This window comes from Prionailurus bengalensis, chromosome B3 (assembly GCF_016509475.1).
Source record: "Prionailurus bengalensis isolate Pbe53 chromosome B3, Fcat_Pben_1.1_paternal_pri, whole genome shotgun sequence".
Taxonomy (NCBI): Eukaryota; Metazoa; Chordata; class Mammalia; order Carnivora; family Felidae; genus Prionailurus; species Prionailurus bengalensis.
Window position 1 is genome coordinate 107,932,137 of NC_057355.1, and position 20,123 is coordinate 107,952,259.

General features: G+C 43.1%; 1 protein-coding gene and 1 long non-coding RNA gene across 4 annotated transcripts in view; both read left to right on the top strand.

The window, feature by feature from the left end:
- The first annotated feature begins 203 nt into the window (after positions 1-203).
- SIX6 (SIX homeobox 6) lies at positions 204-2,918 on the top strand. 2 transcript variants are annotated; one of them, XM_043556296.1, is made up of 3 exons: positions 204-1,076; positions 1,894-2,078; positions 2,199-2,357. In XM_043556296.1, the coding sequence occupies exons 1-3, from the start codon at positions 505-507 to the stop codon at positions 2,240-2,242; spliced, it is 801 nt and encodes a 266-aa protein (XP_043412231.1). In that variant the 5' UTR covers positions 204-504; the 3' UTR covers positions 2,243-2,357. The 2 variants fall into 2 exon arrangements, with proteins under 2 accessions (XP_043412231.1, XP_043412232.1); XM_043556297.1 differs by lacking the exon at positions 1,894-2,078 and having other exon boundaries at positions 205-1,076; positions 2,199-2,918.
- Positions 2,919-5,847: 2,929 nt separating this feature from the next.
- LOC122469177 overlaps positions 5,848-20,123 on the top strand; it is a 44,904-nt gene continuing 30,628 nt past the window's right edge. Inside the window, exons 1-2 of one of the 2 annotated variants that reach the window (XR_006293403.1) lie at positions 5,848-6,203; positions 9,323-9,413. This is a non-coding gene — a long non-coding RNA (uncharacterized LOC122469177). Of the gene's footprint in view, positions 6,204-6,285; positions 6,962-9,322; positions 9,414-20,123 lie in introns of those variants that run through there. The other variant, XR_006293404.1, reaches the window with a different exon arrangement.

The following is a 20,123-nucleotide window of genomic DNA, read 5'->3' on the forward strand; positions in this document are numbered from 1 at the left end:
ACAAGGCTGGATGAAGGTATTGAAAGGCTGCTGTTCTTGCCTTCCCCTTTCTCCCAGCTCTCCAGTGTTTTCCTCCTCCAGATTCTGCAAAATACTGAGGAAAAGTCCACGGGTAAACGGCGGGCGCTGTCGAGAGCGGGGAGGTGCTGAAATGACCCGGGCGCGCTGGTCGCAGTCTTGATTGGCAGAGAGAGCCAGTGACTGACAGGGGGTCTCCATGGCGCCCGCGCCGCCAATCCGCCCATTCCAGTAGCGGCGCCAGTTCGCCGGCCTGCGTGCCCTAACGGAGCCGAGCCGAACCCGGGCGGCGGGGCCGGCACCTCCTCCAATCCCTCCTGCTCGCTCGCTCCCAGCCGTTGCGCCGCCGCGCTGCCCGGGTCGTGCGTCCCGGCTGCCCTAAGCCGCTTCACCGAGGAGAGCCTGGCGCACCCCGCCAGGCCCGCCGACATCGGCTGCGTGTCCGGTTCCGCTCTCCGCGCCCCCGCTGCAGTCGGCGCTGCCTCGATGTTCCAGTTGCCCATCTTGAATTTCAGTCCCCAGCAAGTGGCCGGGGTATGCGAGACTCTGGAGGAGAGCGGCGACGTAGAGCGCCTGGGTCGCTTCCTCTGGTCGCTGCCCGTGGCCCCTGCGGCCTGTGAGGCCCTCAACAAGAATGAATCGGTGCTGCGCGCGCGAGCCATCGTGGCCTTTCACGGCGGCAACTACCGCGAGCTCTATCATATCCTGGAAAACCACAAGTTCACCAAGGAGTCGCACGCCAAGCTGCAGGCGCTGTGGCTCGAAGCGCATTACCAGGAGGCTGAGAAGCTGCGTGGACGGCCCCTGGGGCCGGTGGACAAGTACCGCGTGAGGAAGAAGTTCCCGCTGCCGCGCACCATTTGGGACGGCGAACAGAAGACACACTGCTTCAAGGAGCGCACGAGGCATCTGCTACGGGAATGGTATCTGCAGGACCCATACCCTAACCCCAGCAAAAAGCGTGAGCTCGCCCAGGCAACCGGACTGACCCCTACGCAGGTGGGCAACTGGTTCAAAAACCGCCGACAAAGGGACCGGGCGGCTGCAGCCAAGAACAGGTCGGTACCTAGAGGCCTACGCTCCTTGCGCTCACCCTGGTGGGTCGGGCGAAGGCGCCCCAGGGGCCCTTTCCCAGGGCCCAGCGACTTGGATCCGAAGGAGTTGAGAGCTCAGTCTGTCTTCAGTTATGAGCCCACTGCGTTCTGGGATCCTGGGCGGGTAAGGGGGGCGGGGGGCGGGGGGAGTTCCTTCCGGGCTCTTGGTTCTCCATTCTCTCCCTCATTCTTGGAACTTAGGGGGTCGCCCCAGCCGCTGGTTCCAGTCATAAAACCAAGGCTGCATTGAAAAGAGGAAAGATTAAACATTAAAATGTGTAAACATTAAAATTCCAGCAACATTTAGGGACCCCCAAGGACCAAAGCTAATTCTTGTCAGCCTGAGCCCAGGCTCCTATTAAGCGAAGCCTGACTTATTAGCAATGTGGCAGGTCAGTGTTGTCGTTTTAAAAGCCCAGATGCATTCTCTAATGCTTTGAAAATAATTTTCGATAGACTTCTGGATGAAAGATGAGTTCTCTTTCTGTGTGGACAACTCTGCCTCAAAATAGCAAACTATAGTCAGTTGAGGTTTGTCGCTTCCTCAGCGTGTGGCTCTAAATTAGCCAAACATTTTGTCCAAGAACCCAGCCTCATCTCCCAGGACCAAATGCTCCAGGCAATCCTCAGACAGCCCTTTTTGCCTTTAGCTTTGGTCCGACCGGCTTACTGTAGGGCACTGACAGGAGCGTGCGCCTGGAGGAGACGCACGATGGGAAATGGGTTCCCTATCCCGGAGCCCGATATGCCTTTGTCACCCACACTTCATTTATCTTGACAGTATTGTAAATCTCACAAAGGCGGCCAACAACCGCGAACGAACCTGTGAGCCCAGCATCTCAGATGGGGAGCCCAGAAAGGATTCAGAAGAAGGATGGGACAACTGCTGGGCTACTTGGAGAGGCGGCCAGCTGTGGAATCCTTCCTGGCTTCCGTTGCCTCACTTTTCCTACTTTAACTGCCGGGGTCTGTGGGAGATCCGCTAGCCTCTGGGCTTAAGGGAAGCAAAGCGGGGGAGGGGGGGCAGGGGGGCGCAAGGGGAAGCTATGTTACGCGCTGTGACTGGTGTCCCTTTCCTTCCCATAGACTCCAGCAGCAGGTCATGTCGCAGGGCTCCGGGCGGGCTCTAAGGGCTGAGGAAGAGGGCACGCCCGAGGTGCTGGGCGCCGCAGCCAGCCCGGCCGCCAGCCTATCCAGCAAGGCCGCCACTTCGGCCATCTCCATCACGTCCAGCGACAGCGAGTGCGACATCTGAGCTGCCCATCCAGCACACTCGGAAACAGAATCCACTATTAAAACAACACAAAATGGAATAGGAAGGGAGGATGAGAGACCACGCAAACCCAGCGCTTCCGAAACCAGGTGGCCAGGGACCCGCGGGCTCGGGTTGCGCGTTTCCATCCGGCGGCCGGCCTGGCTCCACTGGCGCCCTCCGGCCGCTATCAAAGGGGCCCGCGGTGAGGCTCAACCCAGCGCCACGTTCTCCTTGCTTTGCTTTTTCCCAAGAATTTTACTGCAGAGATGCCCCCGGAACCCGAACTGCACGCTGAGCGCCTGTCCTGAATCTCCCGTGGGTATTTCACGTTGAAAGGACGCTGTTATATATGTATAACTTTTGCTTTGAAGTTTAAAAAAACAAAACAAAACATATATATGCTGTTTATTTACTTATTTAAGAGACTACCGTGGTAGGTTTCTCTGTATCTTGGGAACTTGCTGTTTCTAAAGGAGCAGGGTTTCTAACAGATGGGTTCTGTGTGAAGAAGCCAAACAATAAAAACCTGGTGAGCAACCTTTCTTAATTAAGTGAGCTGCTCTCAGATTCTTAAAAAAACAAAACAAAACAAAACAAAACATTTCACCAGGTAAGCAGGGGGGCCCTTGTGCAAATAGTCTCCAGAGAGTCTTCTCTATACCTTTTGCTTTCTCTGATGTCTCCTGGTATATTTTTTAAATGGCCCATGGTAGATTCATAACCACCTGCCCAACAAATTGTACGTTTGTATGTATATATGTACATGTGCGTATGTAGCATATATTTAAACCCAGAAGTTGGCAACATGAGCATCCCCTATAAGGCAACTCCACACATCCCCAAGCACGGTTTACTATGGCTTGTCCACCTGACACTCACTTTTATGAAATGTTTGTGGCTTTCAGGAATAATTTAAGAAGCCAAACTCTGGGACTCAGTCGTGAGTCCTATTTTATAAAAATGCAAGACTATTCTGACACAGGCTCTGCAATTAGAAACGTTTTCCATCTCCTTTTAGGCCCTCTCCCATACAAAATAGGCACCCCCCCCATCATGCTAAAGTGGATATATACTACATTTAGAATTAAACTCATATTAAAATAAGACAAAAGATAGGAGAAGTTTTAATAACTAAATGAACATCTTGCTGCAGAAGGTTTTTATCAAACATTATTTACCACAAAAAGGATACTTAGATGAAGGAAAGGATGTTATGTCATATATTGAGGTGAAACAGAGGCTGCAGAGGATGGCATTTTAAAAATCTGATCTCTGTATCAAACATGAAATAAGTCATCTAGAGCTTCCTTGTCCTGCAATGGCCTCGATTAAAACTATCAAATATTCTTAGGATTTAACTTGTGCAGGCACACACACATACCAAAAAAAGAAAACTAAACAATGTCCTTGCACTAAAAAAGTAAATGTTATCCAGAGTCTCTTAAGCTTTTTTTCCTAGTGAAATGGGTTGCATATTATAAAATTTGACATTGATCTTTAAATCACTTAAGCTGAACTTCTCTCCTTGAGCTCCTCCTGACACACACGCACACACACACACACACACACACACACACACGCACAGGACTCTTTTCAATTTACCTCTCTGTCCTTAGCAGATGTCCTCTGGTTCAGAAGCCTACTAACTTATTTAGGTAGAAGTGCCAATGTCCAAACCTAAATAAATAAATAAACAAACAAACAAATAAGATAAAATAAGTGAAGCCATGGAAGACAAAAAGCAGTCATATGACAAGATATATGAGAGGAACCAAAGACATGAAAAAGGGTTGATTTTTGGTTTCTAAATCACTTTGGGTTTCTAATCACCCAAATTTGGCCTCATTTGGGTTTTATAAATTGTTGTCATTGTATACTGGGGCCCTTATCCAGAGAATTGTTAACAACCAAAACTCTCTTGCACAAGAGCTCTAGATGGAAGGAGTGGGGATATCTTTGTGATCAAGATGGCGTTCTTCGGGAAGGCAAGCAAATGCCCTTCTGTGGGTCCAGAAAGGCTACGATGGTAGAGCTTCCTGAAGACTCTTGCTTCCTAGAATACCCTCCCTCCCCACCTAGTTCCTTGAATGCCAAGGAGCAAGGCCAGGACTCCTATGAGGCAATGGAAGCACCTAGAGTACAAAATTTAAGGAGGCATTCACTCTCAAGGTCAAGCAAGTACAGCAAGTGCAAGGCATCTAGGAATGAGTGCTGTTTTAAATTTTGCCCTGTAGGTGCTTGCCTTGTTTCACTGTAGTCCTGAATCTGCAAAGGAGTATTGCGCTTCAATGAAATATCAAGAGACTTCCATTCTTGTTCCCCAGACCCTCCAGACGCTAACAAAGGAGCTGCCCAGACCAGCATTTGGAGAAAATAGCAAGTTTTCTCTCTTAAACTGATGTTTCCAGGTACAAGAAGGAAGGGAAAGGACAAATTAGTAAATGATGTAGAGGCATTTGAGATTCTAAAAATCCCATCCTACTCAACCAGTTCAAATGATGCCTAAAAGCAGAAGAAAATGTCCATTCTGCATTCTCAAGGAAAAAAAGGGTAACACTGATAAGAGCTAAGCTTTCTCTTTACAAATAATTTTTAAATAACATTTACAGCTTGACAAAAAAGAGAAAACCAAACAGTTATGGAGGGCTTTTTTTTCCTGCTTTGGTGAAAGCCTTTAAAGTACACCTAATTTGCTTGAAGTAACATGTTGCCTAAGGATTACGTTATAAAGTAGCTATTCTGTTTCACCAATCTGTAGGTTCATTTATCTAATTTCATGTTAGAATCTTAAGGGGTGACACATTACTTTAAATATTTTTAAGACGTTTATCTGAAACCTGGTGGCACTTAACTGCTCTTGTGAGTAGTCAATTCTTTGATAATCATGTGCTGGAAATTGTTCCAAATCATGACACAGATATTTATGTTAATTGGTCCAAAAATTCCCATGGGCAGGTATCGTAAAAATTCTCTTTTTCTAAGATTTTCCCCCCCATATCAGTTTTATCCTAGTCTAGAAAGGTTTTTTGTTTGTTTGTTTGTGTTTAATTCCAGGTAGTAGCAATGCTGAAAGTTTCCGAATTTGGAGAAATCTCCATTTGATGGGTTTCCTTCCTGTCTTCTCAAGAAATTTATTTCCTGTAACAATTTCCCAAAAAGCAATTACTCCAGCAGAGTGGAAGGAAGCTGCATTCTAACAATTCAACGGATCTGACCAATGTGAGGATTTAACCAACTCAGGCCCCTTTATCGGTTATAAATATTTCAACCACCCGCCAGTTCCACCAAAAGCGCGATGGCTCCCGCTCCCCAAATGCCGCAGTTCCTCTCTCCTCCACTTTAATGACCCACTCCTCTTCCACCCGCCGCGCTCGCCACCTCCCCCCCCCCCCCCGCACCGCCCCCTTTCCCTCCTCCAGTTTGTTTATAAAAATCCGGGAGGGAGGGGATGAGAGGCTGGGGTGGGGGAGGACTTGCTCTTTGTTTACATTAAACAAATGACAGGCAAAGAGCTCAATCAAAATCTTCCTTGACCCCGTTCTCTCTCCCTAATTTTAACAAAAAGGAAAAAAATATTGTATCCAAAGAGAACGTGAATGGGGCGGGAGGAAAAGAGAAGCAGCTATTTTGCTCTATTCAGCCGGGACGCGGGAGCGCGGACGATTTCCGCTCCTATTGTGAGGCGGGGCCCGGGGGCGACAGTGAATGGGGGGTCTGCCGAGCGGCCCGCAGGGCTGTCAGGCGGCTCAGCGTAATCAGGGCTAATGACGGTGGCCGGGAGCTCCGCGGGACAATGCGCGGGGCCGCGGGGTTTTGTCGGCCTGAATGGCTAATAGGTTTGCCTGGGGGTGCGAGGGGGGCGGTGTCGGGGAAGAGGCGGCGGTGAGGGGAGAAGGGGTCATTGTTCGCACACTGGCCCGGGCGCCGAGGCGCGTCCCACCCCGCGCGGGGGCCCGGAGCGGCCGGCAGGAAGGCCGCGGCCGGGAGGCCCCCTGGAGGTCTGCTGGGAAATGGCGGCAGGGGCGGCGGGTGCGTGGGTCCCCTAGGGAAGGCAGCCCTGAGAGAGGAGGTCGGCACGAACTTTTTTCTCCGGGAGAATTCCATAGTGCGTCCCCAGTACCGGGAAGGTGATTCCCTCCTCCAGGGTTCGAATCGCGACTCCGTGAGGTGACAACTCCACACACCCACCTTTTCCGTCCAGCGCCCTGGGAGCTCAGAGACGTGTAGGCCGGGAGCCACTCCTATTGTTAGACTGCCTGACCCAAAACAGCTCGAGGAGAGAAACCTCTCAAAACCAAGGGGCGGGAGGGCGAAGGGTTAAAAACCCAGGTGAGGCGATAAACAAACGCGCGCCACAGCAGCAACTAAGGCGCACGCTCGCCCTCGAGCCTCTGACGGCGCTACGGCGGTTCGCCCGCCTCGTGCAAGACGATGCGCCGCGGGTCTGGGCCTGCGCGGGTTGCTGCGGCGCGCGTCCGCCTTGCGCGTGAGGAGGCTGCGCGGGCAGGGTCGCCCGCGACCGGCAGCGGTAAGCGTGCTGGTGTCCCCGGACCAGGGAACGGCAGTTGTCACCGCGGGCTCTCGGCGGAGCCGCGTGAGTTGCCCAAGCGGTGACCGGAGCGCAGAGAGGCTCCATACTCAGGGAGTGGGATCTGCAGGCTCTGAGGCCTCGAGAGGGCTTTGCGAGCCCCGAAGATCCGCGGGTCAGCCGTCGGGGTTGGGGACCCACAGCAGAGCGTCCTGAGAGCCAAATGCCCGCAGCGGCACAAACTCCCGCAGGCCCCCGCTGCCACCGGAGCCCCGGTCTTTCAGAAACTTGGCCGCTCCCATTTCGGCTCCTACAAATCTCCCCAGAATCATGCCGGGCAGCTCTCTCTCTGCTAGGATTTATATTCCCAAACCTCTTTAGACCTACCCCAGCGTCAGGGATCGAACTGGTTTCCTCCCCACACCCCTCCTTTTCTCCTGGTTCGAAGACAAAGCGGTGTGAGGGCCATCCCAGAGCACAGCAAGCAGTTTCACGCTGTGTGCCTCTGCTCGCGCGGTTTCCACTTCCTCTGCCGACCTAACAGCCCCCGACACCTCAACGGCTAACCGTTCGGTCCTGGAAGCCGAGCCCACTTCCCAGGAGTCTTTCTTGATTCAGCGGGCTCCCCACAGAGACTTCTCTACTTCCTCTTTAGCGGTCTCACAGTACCTTATCTAATTTTAACTGCTGTGATATATTTGTGCATTTGTCTATACGTTTGAATTCCACCCCCCCCCCCCCACCTCCCGCTAGAGTGTAAGCTCTTTAAGGGCAGGGATTGAATTTTATTCATCTTTATATTCCCAGGGCTGGCCTAGAAGTAGGTGCTCAATAAATATTTTTAAACTGAAATAATTAATGGGTCTTCGTTAAAACCTGTCCCGAATTAGTGGAGGAGCGCTGCTAGTTCTGAGTTCATTTGAACAGCGAAAATGGCAGATAGAACCTGGACCCAGAGTTCACTTAAATACTTCAGGTTACAAGCTCTTACCTACTTGTCAGGTTCTCTGGGATGATACCCCCTCTGAGTATATGGTTTTTTTAGAACCCTGTGGCTTGGAGTTCATAAGATGAAAATTAACTTCTCACACACACATTTTTCCCAAACAGTAAGGTAAGAGTCATCTCCTTAGGTTTAGAAAATTCTATTTATTATACCCTCTGAACCCTATAAAATATAATTCCTAATATTTTTGTCTGTTATGAAAAAGGTTTCTTCTTACAAAATAACTCCTTTCTTTGTCTCTCTCCTTCCCCCACCCCCACTTTAGTCTTGACCTACAAATTAAAACATAAACACACAAAATAACAAATTCAAAGTGTCCAATTTTAAGATCTTGGATTGGTATTCCACCTCCATGCTTAGGCTAAGGGGTGAAAAACAGAATTTTCATTACAATCTTAAATCACAAAAGCCCTGTGAAAATCCACTGGTTGCTAAACTCATCTGAATTTTAAATTTTAATGGACAGAAGGAAGTGAACTGTGTGTAATCTTGAGTTCTGATAAAATATAGATACAGCTGCCTCTTGGAAAGTCATTTTAGCCTGGCACTCTCAGTCTGCAACCTCAGAATGTTGATTTACTATATGTTTTTCAGACTGAAGAGAATAGCCCTGAGATTTTTAGCATGAAATCAAATATCTAAGTTTAGACTGTGCATATTAATTTGATACATGAACAGTCTGGTTGGTGGTAACTAGTTTATTATGCATTTCAAACATTTTCAGATATTTAAAATTCCTATTAAAGATTTGTCCATTCAAATTAAGTACCATTTAAGGCAGATTCTATGGCATTGGATATACTGACTTTCCATAAATTCATGATAAAGTATGCATTTGAACTAAAGGCGTATGCATATACACTAGACACCTGATCTACAAAATAATTTTTGCAGGCAAATGTGATGCTACGAGCTGGATTCATCCATTTAAAACAGACAAGCAAATAGGAAAAGGAAAACTATACTGTAAATAGCATGTAGCAATAGACTGATGCCTAAAATGGTGGAATCAAAGAGACCTTGCTAATCACTGTGGATTTGGGCAAGTCACTCAACTCTTTGAGCCTTCACTTTTACTTCTACAATATGAAGTTGATAATATCCAGGGACGTCGTGAATGTTTGCGATAAAGCACCTAGACCAGACCCTCACATATAATAGGTATTCAGTGAATGGAACTTCCCTTTTCCCATTTTTCCTGGTTAAATGCTAGGCCATGGAAATAAGCTGTACAACTCCCCTTAAAAATTGTGTTTTAATAGATGCCATCTACACATTTGGAATATTATTGAATTTGAATGCTAAATGCTGTTTTTAGAAGCAGCTCTGCTCACCACCCCTAGCAGGGAAGACCCAGTATGTTGGTTTCCCAACCTTGATAATGGGTGAACTTGTGCTAATACAACATCACTCTTTCTTAGGCTCTTAACTCTGGTTGGCGCTGCTCGTCATTATATATGAAGTTCTCCAAAGGGATTTTAGCCTATCCTGCAATTCAGGATAACCTCAAATGTAAGTATAATCACTGAAAAGATAACCTTTTAGGGAAAGTGCAAGGTCTATTTTTTTTTTTTTTGAGGAAGAAGCAGTGACCCTGCTTTACTTATATTTATCCTGCTTTACTTATATTTATGTGGCTCTTCATAGCTAATAATGAAGTCCCTTCAGCTGCACCATCTCACTTCCTCACAAGAATCCTGTGAGGGAAGTCAGCAGGTATGGTTTCTACCTTCCAGATAAGAAAACAAGGCTCACATTACTTGCTCAGCCACAGGACCAGGGAAGAATCCAGAGTTTGTAGGCCTTGAAGTTTAAATAATTTGGAGGGGAGGATGCCCTATAAGGTAAAGGATATAAAATTATGAGTACAAAATTGGACGTAAAAAATCACAACTATAAAATTTTTAAACTGAGCAAATACAACACACATTAAAAAATCCAAATAACAAAATCATTTTATTAATTGTCACATATACCTCTAGAATAGTTTTTTCCCTACTTTTTTTTCCTATGTGTTCTTTGATTGCTTCTGTATATGACAACAATTTTACAGTACGGTCTTGAAAGATAATTTAGTCTTTAGTATGGGTTGGTTTTTAATATTTTTATTATTCAGATTTTAGAAAAGTTTCAGTTTCATAGCTCATTATTGGCAATGCCATATGTAATTTTTTAGATTGGTATCAAATTTGGGAAAGCCTCTAGGAAGTTTCTTTCGTATGTGAACATAAGATGTGAGGACATTTTCAGTTTCCTTGAACGGTGACCCATCTTAAGTAATCTTTGCATTGACAACACTCATTAACCAGTTTGTAATCAAAGGCCTTACATATTCGTGTTGTGACACATAAATCAGCACAACAGAAGTAGGAATATGCCTACAAGACATCCCTGCACCAAAAGAGCTAGCAATAGCCTAACAATACACAGAAATGACAACAAACCATAAAAATATGTACCACTAAACCCAAACTGTATCCCCAACTCAAGTTCACTTTAGCTACCGGATAGAAAAATGACTGGTTACTCCAGTGGTGCCCAGCACTAGGGGAAGTGACAAAGGGAAAATAGGAGTGCACAGAGACAGTGGTCTATTATAGTTAAATTACCTATTTTGCAAAGTTTCCAAAAATGCATGATCATGTGAGCATATTGCTAGGATCCCTCCCAGGGCCTTTGAGAAGGGGTCTGTGCAAGTAAGGTATCTTGCAACATTAGTGTTGCTTGCTTCCAGGTAATTCTGCCTCTGCACAGGCCAAGTATTTCTTTTTCTGTTTCTTTTTTCTTTCCTTTCTTTTCTCCTTCCTTCCTTCCTTCCTACCTTCCTTCCTACATGTCTTTCAGAACAGGCTTTCTGACTCCAGGTTTTCTTTTATCCAGGACAATATGTATTTCCCCAGAAAGTTTTCACAAAGTTTTACTCAAAAGCTGTTTTTAAAGGTGTTTCATTGATAGAGGGAAAGTGAGTTTCAGATTACAAATATAGAGCTGGCCTTGGGTAGGACTGTGAGACAGACAGGTTATCCCTTAGAACCTCACGTTTCCTTTTGAGGATTTTTCACTTTGCCTCCTTACAGGTGTCACATCACAAACTGTCAGAAACCCTCAGTGCTCTCTACCCTCCCTTGATCAAAATCTATTCTCAGTTGTTACCAAAAAATCAGATAAGCCAATTCACATTGACATACAAATAGCTGCTAAAAGCTTAATGAATTACCTACAGATGGGGGCCTAGGAGGGTACTTACTAACTGCTAGGAGATAATCCTTTAATTCAATAAACCCAAATCACTAATGGTAACAATTCAGACATCACTAGTAAGCTAGTACAAAATTATTTTTGGTTGGAAGAGAGCCAGGAATCCTTCAAGTCATTCCATGGAAGTAGATGACTGCTTCTTGGGTCAAATAGAACCAATATTAAAAATAGAGTAAAGTAAAAATAAACTTGTTGGGCCCCCAGCTTTCCCCTTAAATTGCAATTCCTTCTCTATCATTCGTTCTACCACCAGACTTTGTAAGAGAGGAAAGAGTAGTCTACATTCTTTGCCTCCATTTCTTCACTAGATACTTCTTAACTTCTTGCAATCTGGCTTTTACTGGCATTATTCCATCATAACTGTCCCCTCAAAGGTCACTCTACTGGGTCCTCAACTACTCAGCCTGTTGATCTTCAACAGTGTTGAGCATCCCTTCCTTCTAAACAGGGCCAAAATTATGTTGAAGCAAGCAAGATGCCTAAGGTATAACATTTAAGGAGGTCTCTTTCTCTCTCTCTCTCTCTCTCTCTCTCTCTCTCTCTCTCTCTCTCTCTCCCCCCTCCCTCTCTCCCTCTCTCCCTCTCTCCCTCTCCCCCTCCCCCTCCCTCCTTCTCCTTCTCCCCCTCCCCCTCCCCTTCCCTCCCTCTCCCCCCCTCCCCCCTCTCCCCCACCGTACCCCCTCAGAGTTCTACAGGTTTAGGGGTGACATCTGAGAGTACCTCCTAAATTTTGCACAACAAATGCCTCACTTCTGAGCTTCTCACCATATTCACATCGTGGCCTGCAATTTGCTGCCTTCTTGTTTTTGTTCATTCTGCAGGCGTAAGTAGACTTCCATGCTTTGTGCCTCCCCTGCACTCCTTCCTACTTTCTGATAGCAGCACTCTTAGGAACTGCTCTTCCCAATTTGATGTTTCCAGCGGGGCTGGCAAACATAGTACCTGCCTTCCCAACTCACAGCAGAGTGTAATCAGCAAACCGGGCCAGTCTTTCCAAAATTTCTGAGTTGGAAGCAGAGAAGTAACTCTCTTTACTCTTGGTTGAAAGCAGTTAAGAATATGATGCCAAAGTTATTGACAATCATGTCACCTGTTACAAGAAGGAGCCTGTTAGGAGAAGAGGCAGAATGGAGGAAGGAGAGACAGAAAAGGCTAATGCTGATAAAGTCTTTGTATGCTATTGACACTAAAGGTAGCTCCAGTCTTGTCTATTCTGGTTTTGGTTACAGGAGTGAATATAGTACCCTCCTACTTTTTCTTTCTTTTTTAAGCTACTTTGAGTTTCTGTCACTCTCCAAACAAGACTGCTGAGATATATCATAGAATGTTTTCCTTTTTCATCATCCCATCTCCATAGGTACCTAGATACAAGTTTCATGGCTCAGCTCAAAGGTCATTTTCCTCCCAGGAAAATGGGAGGGCCTTCCTTGATCCATAGGATTTAACTAATCTCTCCTTTCTTTGAACTGCTGTGCCATTTTATGCATCTATCATAGTTAATTTAGCTTCATGTCTTATATCTACTACTATACTACATGTTCTTCCAGGGCAAGATCCATAATCTTTGTAATCCTCTAAGAACTGAGTGCAGGATCTTTGACACAGCAAACAAATCAATAGATTTTTGCAGAATGAATGAATCAAATGGATGAATGAAAATAACTAAAGGATACCTAGAATCTTTATGTTTAATTTTAGGAAACTTTAGTGTGAATAATCTGAAGTTCTATAAAAATGGCCTTTTTTTCCTAAAAGAAAAATAAAAGAAGGAATGGCCCACTGATTGCTAGGGAAGATGGTGAATGTTAAAGGTACAAGTTCTTCAAAACGTGGGAAATGAGACCTATAAGTTTATATTTACTTATATCTGAATACATAAACCCTGGAATAATACACAAGAAACTGTAAACAGTAGTTTCAAGTTCGAGTCTGGAGGAGCAACTGAGCAGATGGGGACAGAGGTGGAAGAGAGGCTTTTCACTGTACACTTTGTATATTTTAATTTGCTTAACCATGTGAATCATTGCCTATTCAAAAGTTAAGTTAAAACTAAGTGAATAATAATAACTAAATAAAAATATTTTGTGGTAGAGATTAGCAACCTAGAAGACGAAAGCAAAAACCTACCTTCCTAATGTAATGTGCATGTAGTGATAGCACAATGGTCTTGTTTAAAAAGTGAAATAGCTCAAATAATTTGTATAGAAATTAAAATGATGTGGTCTGGAAAATTCTGTTAGAGATCTCAAAAAATGGAGTAAATAGCCCTGGTAATGATAGTGACATTAATGTTGAAGCTAAATTCAAAGGATTCAAATAATATTGTTTCATATTTTTTTAAAAAAAAAGATAACAGAAATCAGAATTCTCCATCTACTAATTAGTGTTTTTCTTTCCAGTTAAAAAGAAAAAGGTCCTCTTAGAACTTACTGAAATTTACACTTTCAGATCGGTGAATTTTGTTGTATGTAAATTATACCTCAATAAAGCTGATTTTAAAAAGATGTAAAATGTTACATTGAAAGTGACCTTAGAGGCTAGTATCCAAAATCTATAAAGATGTCACCAAACTCCACACCCGAAAAACAAATAATCCAGTGAAGAAATGGGCAGAAAACATGAATAGACACTTCTCTAAAGAAGACATCCGGATGGCCAATAGGCACATGAAAAGATGCTCAACGTCACTCCTCATCAGGGAAATACAAATCAAAACCACACTCAGATATCACCTCACGCCAGTCAGAGTGGCCAAAATGAACAAATCAGGAGACTATAGATGCTGGAGAGGATGTGGAGAAACGGGAACCCTCTTGCACTGTTGGTGGGAATGCAAACTGGTGCAGCCGCTCTGGAAAGCAGTGTGGAGGTTCCTCAGAAAATTAAAAATAGACCTACCCTATGACCCAGCAATAGCACTGCTAGGAATTTACCCAAGGGATACAGGAGTACGGATGCATAGGGGCACTTGTACCCCAATGTTTATAGCAGCACTCTCAACAATAGCCAAATTATGGAAAGAGCCTAAATGTCCATCAACTGATGAATGGATAAAAAAAACGGTTGATATACACAATGGAGTACTACGTGGCTATGAGAAAGAACGAAATATGGCCCTTTGTAGCAACATGGATGGAACTGGAGAGTGTTATGCTAAGTGAAATAAGCCATACAGAGAAAGACAGATACCCTACGGTTTCACTCTTATGTGGATCCTGAGAAACTTAACAGAAACCCATGGAGGAGGGGAAGGAAAAAAAAAAAGAGGTTAGAGTGGAAGAGAGCCAAAGCATAAGAGACTCTTAAAAACTGAGAACAAACAGGGTTGATGGGGGGTGGGAGGGAGGGGAGGGTGGGTGATGGGTATTGAGGAGGGCACCTTTTGGGATGAGCACTGGGTGTTGTATGGAAACCAATTTGACAGTAAACTTCATATATTAAAAAAAAAAAAAGAAAGTGACCTTAGAGATTTTGTCTAGTCATCTCCAGTCTTTTCTTCCAAGCATACTTTTATTTTGTTTTCAATTATGAACTCTCAAATCTTGAAAGATTTTGTGACCTAAATGAAGTTATATAAACCACTGTGATGTTAAAAAAGCAATAAAATTACATAGGTTTACAGACCAAAAAAAAAAAAAAGTCTTAACCTCGTTCTACTAGTTTAAAAGTTGAAAGTCAGGTCTTTTGACACATTTTCTACTTAGATACTAATTTATAATCAGCTAAAATAGTATTCCTATTAGCTAAAGGAAGCACCTTGGGTTTTTTTTTTCTTTTTAAATTTTTATTTAAATTCTAGTTAGTTAGTTAACATTGGTTTTTGATTGATTTATAGCATCTTAACTAGTAATTTATTAGTTATTCTCTCTCATGAAGAAGCACTTTTTCTCATGAAGAAGTATTTTTACTGTCAACACCTCAGTGGTATCATTGTTACAGATTAGCAAACTGGCCAGAAATCCACTCATTCATTCAATCATCCTGTAATCATCTGTCCATTCATTCAGCATATATTGAGTACATAATATGTGCAAGGCATTTGCCTCTTTCCACTCACAATAAAAATCTCTTAATCTTTTGACAGTTTAAATAATTATTGGTAAATGACTACCTGATAGGTAGAGATCAGAAAGGAAAACTTAGCCACATTAAGCAACTTCAGATTTTTAAACCTTAATGAATTACATTATATTTTTTAAGATTTTACTATTTTTTTTTAAGTAATCTCTACACCCTATGTGAGACTTGAACTTTCAATCCGGAGATCAAGAGTTGCATGCTGTACCAACTGAGCCAGTAAGGTGCCCCAATGAATTATATTCTTGGACCTGGAAAGAATGGAGGTAGTGTGTGAATACAGAAATCTTAGAGAATCAATGGACAATGGGAGAAGTGCCAGAATCCTGGAACGGGAAGATAATCTCCTTAGCTCAGAAAGAGGAAAAAGGGTAGATTTTAGAAACCGTAAATTGAGACATTAGTTCTCTAGCTGCAGAGAAGACCACAGTGCAGTGCCACAAGTTACCTTTATTTATTTATTTATTTATTTATTTATTTATTTATAATTTATTTTAAAACAATTTTTTAAGGTTTATTTATTTTTGAGAGAAAGACAGCATGGGTAGGGGAAGGGCAGATAGAGAGGGAGAAAGAGAATTCCAAGCAGGCTCCGTGTTGCCAGCACAGAGCCTGATGTGGGGCTTGAACTCAGGAAACTGCGAGATCATGACCTGAGCTGAAACCAAGAGTTGGAGGCTTAACTGACTGAGCCACCCAGGTGCCCTTACAAGTCACCATCTTAAGTCAACATTTTTATTCTGGACTTAGATGAAGGTTAAAAAAAGCATCATGTTTTTTAAAGGTACAGAATTATAACTAAAAATAATAATTAATATGATGGATGATAGAAAATTCAAGATGATCCCACTAAACTGGAGTGACGGGTCAAAACTGGCAAGATAAACTTTAATAGGTCTCTCCCAAACTTCTAGGCATTAAGAACATGTAACTACAAAATAAGGTCACAGGATCACAGGTCACACTTCCACTAAATACAGTGGAAATTACAGTGGACTCAGTTGGCTTGGTTGAAGTAAGCTACCTTGGTTGAAGAAAGTTCCGCATATTGTGTTACAAGTGTTTTTATGTTTTTCTGCTATGACCACCTTGTCTTGATACCACACTCTTGCTGATATATGAGACTACCTTGCCAGTAGGCACAGCTGTCTCTGCCTATGATCCCTTCACTGTAACTTCTCTGGCTTCAACGAAGAAGATTCTGTTCTCCCTTTTTCACCTCCATCCATGTAGGACAGACTCCCCACTAAAATCCCTGAAGCGTAGCTAATGTGAAGCCACAACTTCTGAATAAAATTTTACTTAAGAGTTAGGGGATAACAGGAAATGTAAAGCAGGAAATTCAAGTGCTACTAGAAGTGACTATTATCAGAGCCCATAATTTAGTTAATAACAGTGTGCCAAAGTTAAGCCTGGTTTTTTCCCTTGTACAATGGTTAAGTAAATAGTTAACATTAGGGAAAACTGGGTGAAGCATATATATGAAATCTTTGCACTATTTTTGCACATTTTCTAAAGTTATTATAAAAAGTAAAAAGGATACCATCAGCTTTCTGGAGTCAATTAAGAAGGCTTCAGCATGTTTGTGCTTTCAGGTGGGAGTGATAGAGCGTCAAATAGACGTGCTTATTCATGTGATGAATCAAACTGCAAAAAAAAAAATAATTTTGCATAATTTTAATTCTCTCAATGAAAAACATTAAATTGATTTCCTCTTTCATCTCCACCCCACCCCACACACACACCTGAAGAGGCCTTCAAAACATATCCTGTGTTAGGATTACCAAATTACCTTAGCTGAGTCACTATGAGTCACCAGGGACATTCTGGTTTTTAATTTACATCTACTTGTTAATAAGGCATTCCCTAATCAATGTTTTTCAGAATTCTTTAAAATGTAGTTTCTTACTCTTGAACCTCTGCCACAAAATATACATGTTGTCTCTGAGTTACTTCTTAAACTTGTGTGACTGCTATTGCCTTCTGCATAGATTCTTTTGTTCTCCCCCTTCTATAAAAGGGGTTTAGCAGTTATCCAAGGATATCAAAGCTGCATGACTATTTTTTATAGTTTAAATTTTTTAAATTTTTTTATGTTTATTTCTTTTTTAGAGAGAGAGTGTGAGTAGGGGATGGGCAGAGAGAGAGGGAGACACAGAATTCAAAGCAGGCTCCAGGTTCTGAGCTGTCAGCACAGTCTGATGTGGGGCTCGAACTCACAGACCACGAGATCATGACCTGAGCTGAAGTTGGATGCTTAACTAACTGAGCTACCCAGGCACCCCAAGATGCATTTTACACCCCAAGATGTAAAATATGACAATAAAGACTATTTCTGGTTCCTTTTCCCCCTCATTATGTCACGTTGGAATTTGAGAGAAGTCCTGGGGACCTTCCCCATCTCAGAGAAAGTTCCAAGGACTTCCAAAGGGAGCTTACTGCTACACTCACTATTGACTAATTGGAGAGAAAGGGTGAATACGTGCAGAGTGAAAGCATTGGCAGGTATTTTGAAGGTGGAATTGGAAAAGAAAACAAGTATCCCTTTAAAGTTTAAAGTCCTCACACTTTCCTATATACTCTTAGAGAATTTCTTTGCTCTATAAATTTTTGGTATAGAAATTACTGAATTTTGAAGACAAATATCTATCATTTCTGGTTTTTGGACTATATTCTAGATAGATTGCCAATCAGATTTCTTCTTTTGATCCAAAGCCTTATTCTTTTAAGAAATAAATCCAAAGAAGTTAAAAATTAGTAAGCCTTTCAATTTGTATCTTACGGAACTTCCTTTGCAGCTAACCAGCAGGCCAAGAGAAAATACTACAGTTCAAATTAAGTATGTCAGATTCAATAGACTGTCTACTCCTCCTGTTTGCAGAATCTCTGGGCAATCATACAGACTTGGGTTACAAATCTGTTTACCTAGTATCACTACTACTCTAGTGGAGAGAACACATTTCTCAGCTGATGCATTAATCAATAATTAATTATAAAATCACAGTAAAGAGCTACACATAAAAGCCAAGGAACTTTCTCCAACTGAATTAACTTGTCTGATTTGCTGTCAATACATTCATCCTTTGTACCTGGGGCCTTTTGGTGGGGACCTGTGGCTTTACTCCTTCCATTGTCTCAAGTCCTCTGACTTCTACTCCCTCCAGCATGGGCTCTGAAGAGCTCTTGTTCGGCACTAAGGGAATCGACATCAAGGCAGCCTGTTTTCCATCTTATACCTCAGATTTGATACCTTGAGTTTGACCGTGCTTCCAAAACCAAGCCCTTGCCTTCTCTCTGGTTCTAGTGCCTTAAATACTTATCTTGATAATCTGCCCACATTCCTAGCCTCTGTACTTTACCTCAGTCTTTACTTCACTCATGCTACTCTGTGTATTCATTCCCTATCCTATCCACATCACTTGAATACTATCCCTAAGTCCCAATCCTGGAGGTGGAACCCTATTACTAGCCGCCAATTCTCTCTAATGCTGAGCACCAAGAAGCCATACTCTGTCCACCTGGACTTCTTCCTACTGCCCATAGAAAGGTGTGTTATTCAGTCTAATCTTTTCCCCGTGAGTGTGTCACCCCATCATAGACCACAGTCCCAGCCCTAACCCCATACCTTTCTCTTTCTCATATTATATTATGTCTTAAGGACAACAGCATATCCCAGATGTATCTTACATAAGTATTTCTCAAAACTATGTGCAAGGTAATTGTGCTAATCATTGCTCTCCTTCTAGTTGAGAGCACTTACACCAAAGAACAGTATGGTCCAAAAGAACATCAAAATTTGTATGATGGTGCTGATAAAGAAAAATTCAAATAATTAAATCCAAAACCTTCAAAATTCAACCTCATATAGGTAATCTTCTTCAGTTTTCTGCTGACCAGATGCTGTAAAACTATACCCAATTTACAAATGTCTTCTACAGTACTACTTTAAGGGTGGTCCCTGAAGCTTGCTTAGAAATACAGAATCTCAGACTCCCACCCCAAACCTACTGACTGAATTGGAAACTTCTGTAACAAAATCTCCAAATTTGAAAAAGCACTTTTCTAGAGTTCTTAGAACCTTAACTATTTATGTTTTCTTCAATAGCTTTGGAAAACACATAACTATTTTTTATCTTTGCACTATTCCAATTTGAAGCACCACCTCTCCCCCATTCTGTGTGGATGTGACAGGGTTGCTAATCAGTATCTTACCTCCACTCCCCATCACCACCAGGGAAGGGTGAGCCTGTGAGCCAGGCCAAGTTAACCCCAGGGAATAGTGACTAGTCTGAATGGCCAGTTTGGCAAGTTATCGAACACAGAGCAATCAATATTCATGAAATTTTCCAAATTGGAGGCCGATAGTTTTCTCTTTCCCTTTAGAGCTGAAAGTGTAGAGCAATGACACCAGCAATGACATCTGCATTGCCAGAGGCCATATTTCTGTCATAGGGAGAAATGCCCTATAAAGTAGAAAAGAACAGTGAGGCTGAAAGGAGAGACAGATAAGGAAGGAGAATCATGAAAGCATCATTTGAGACCCTGGATTCAGGTATGCCCAAAGTCAGATGTTCTTCAAATGTTCCTCAGTTATGTGAACAGATGAGTCTTTTTTGCATTTAAACTGGTTTGTATTGGGCTTCTTTCATTTGGACCCATGCTTCTTGACTAATAACAGCTGATTGCCATAATATTTATTATTTTTTATTATTCCAATGAGTTTATTTTCTTAATCATTTTTCCCCATTAATTTTCTAAACTGACAACCATTTGTGGATTTTGGAGGGCTACTATAAGAGCTCCAAACTTGAACTGTTTTTCCTGATAGTATATTTATTCTACCATCCCTTGGGAACCCCCCTGAATCTCCTAAGAACCCTCTAAAGA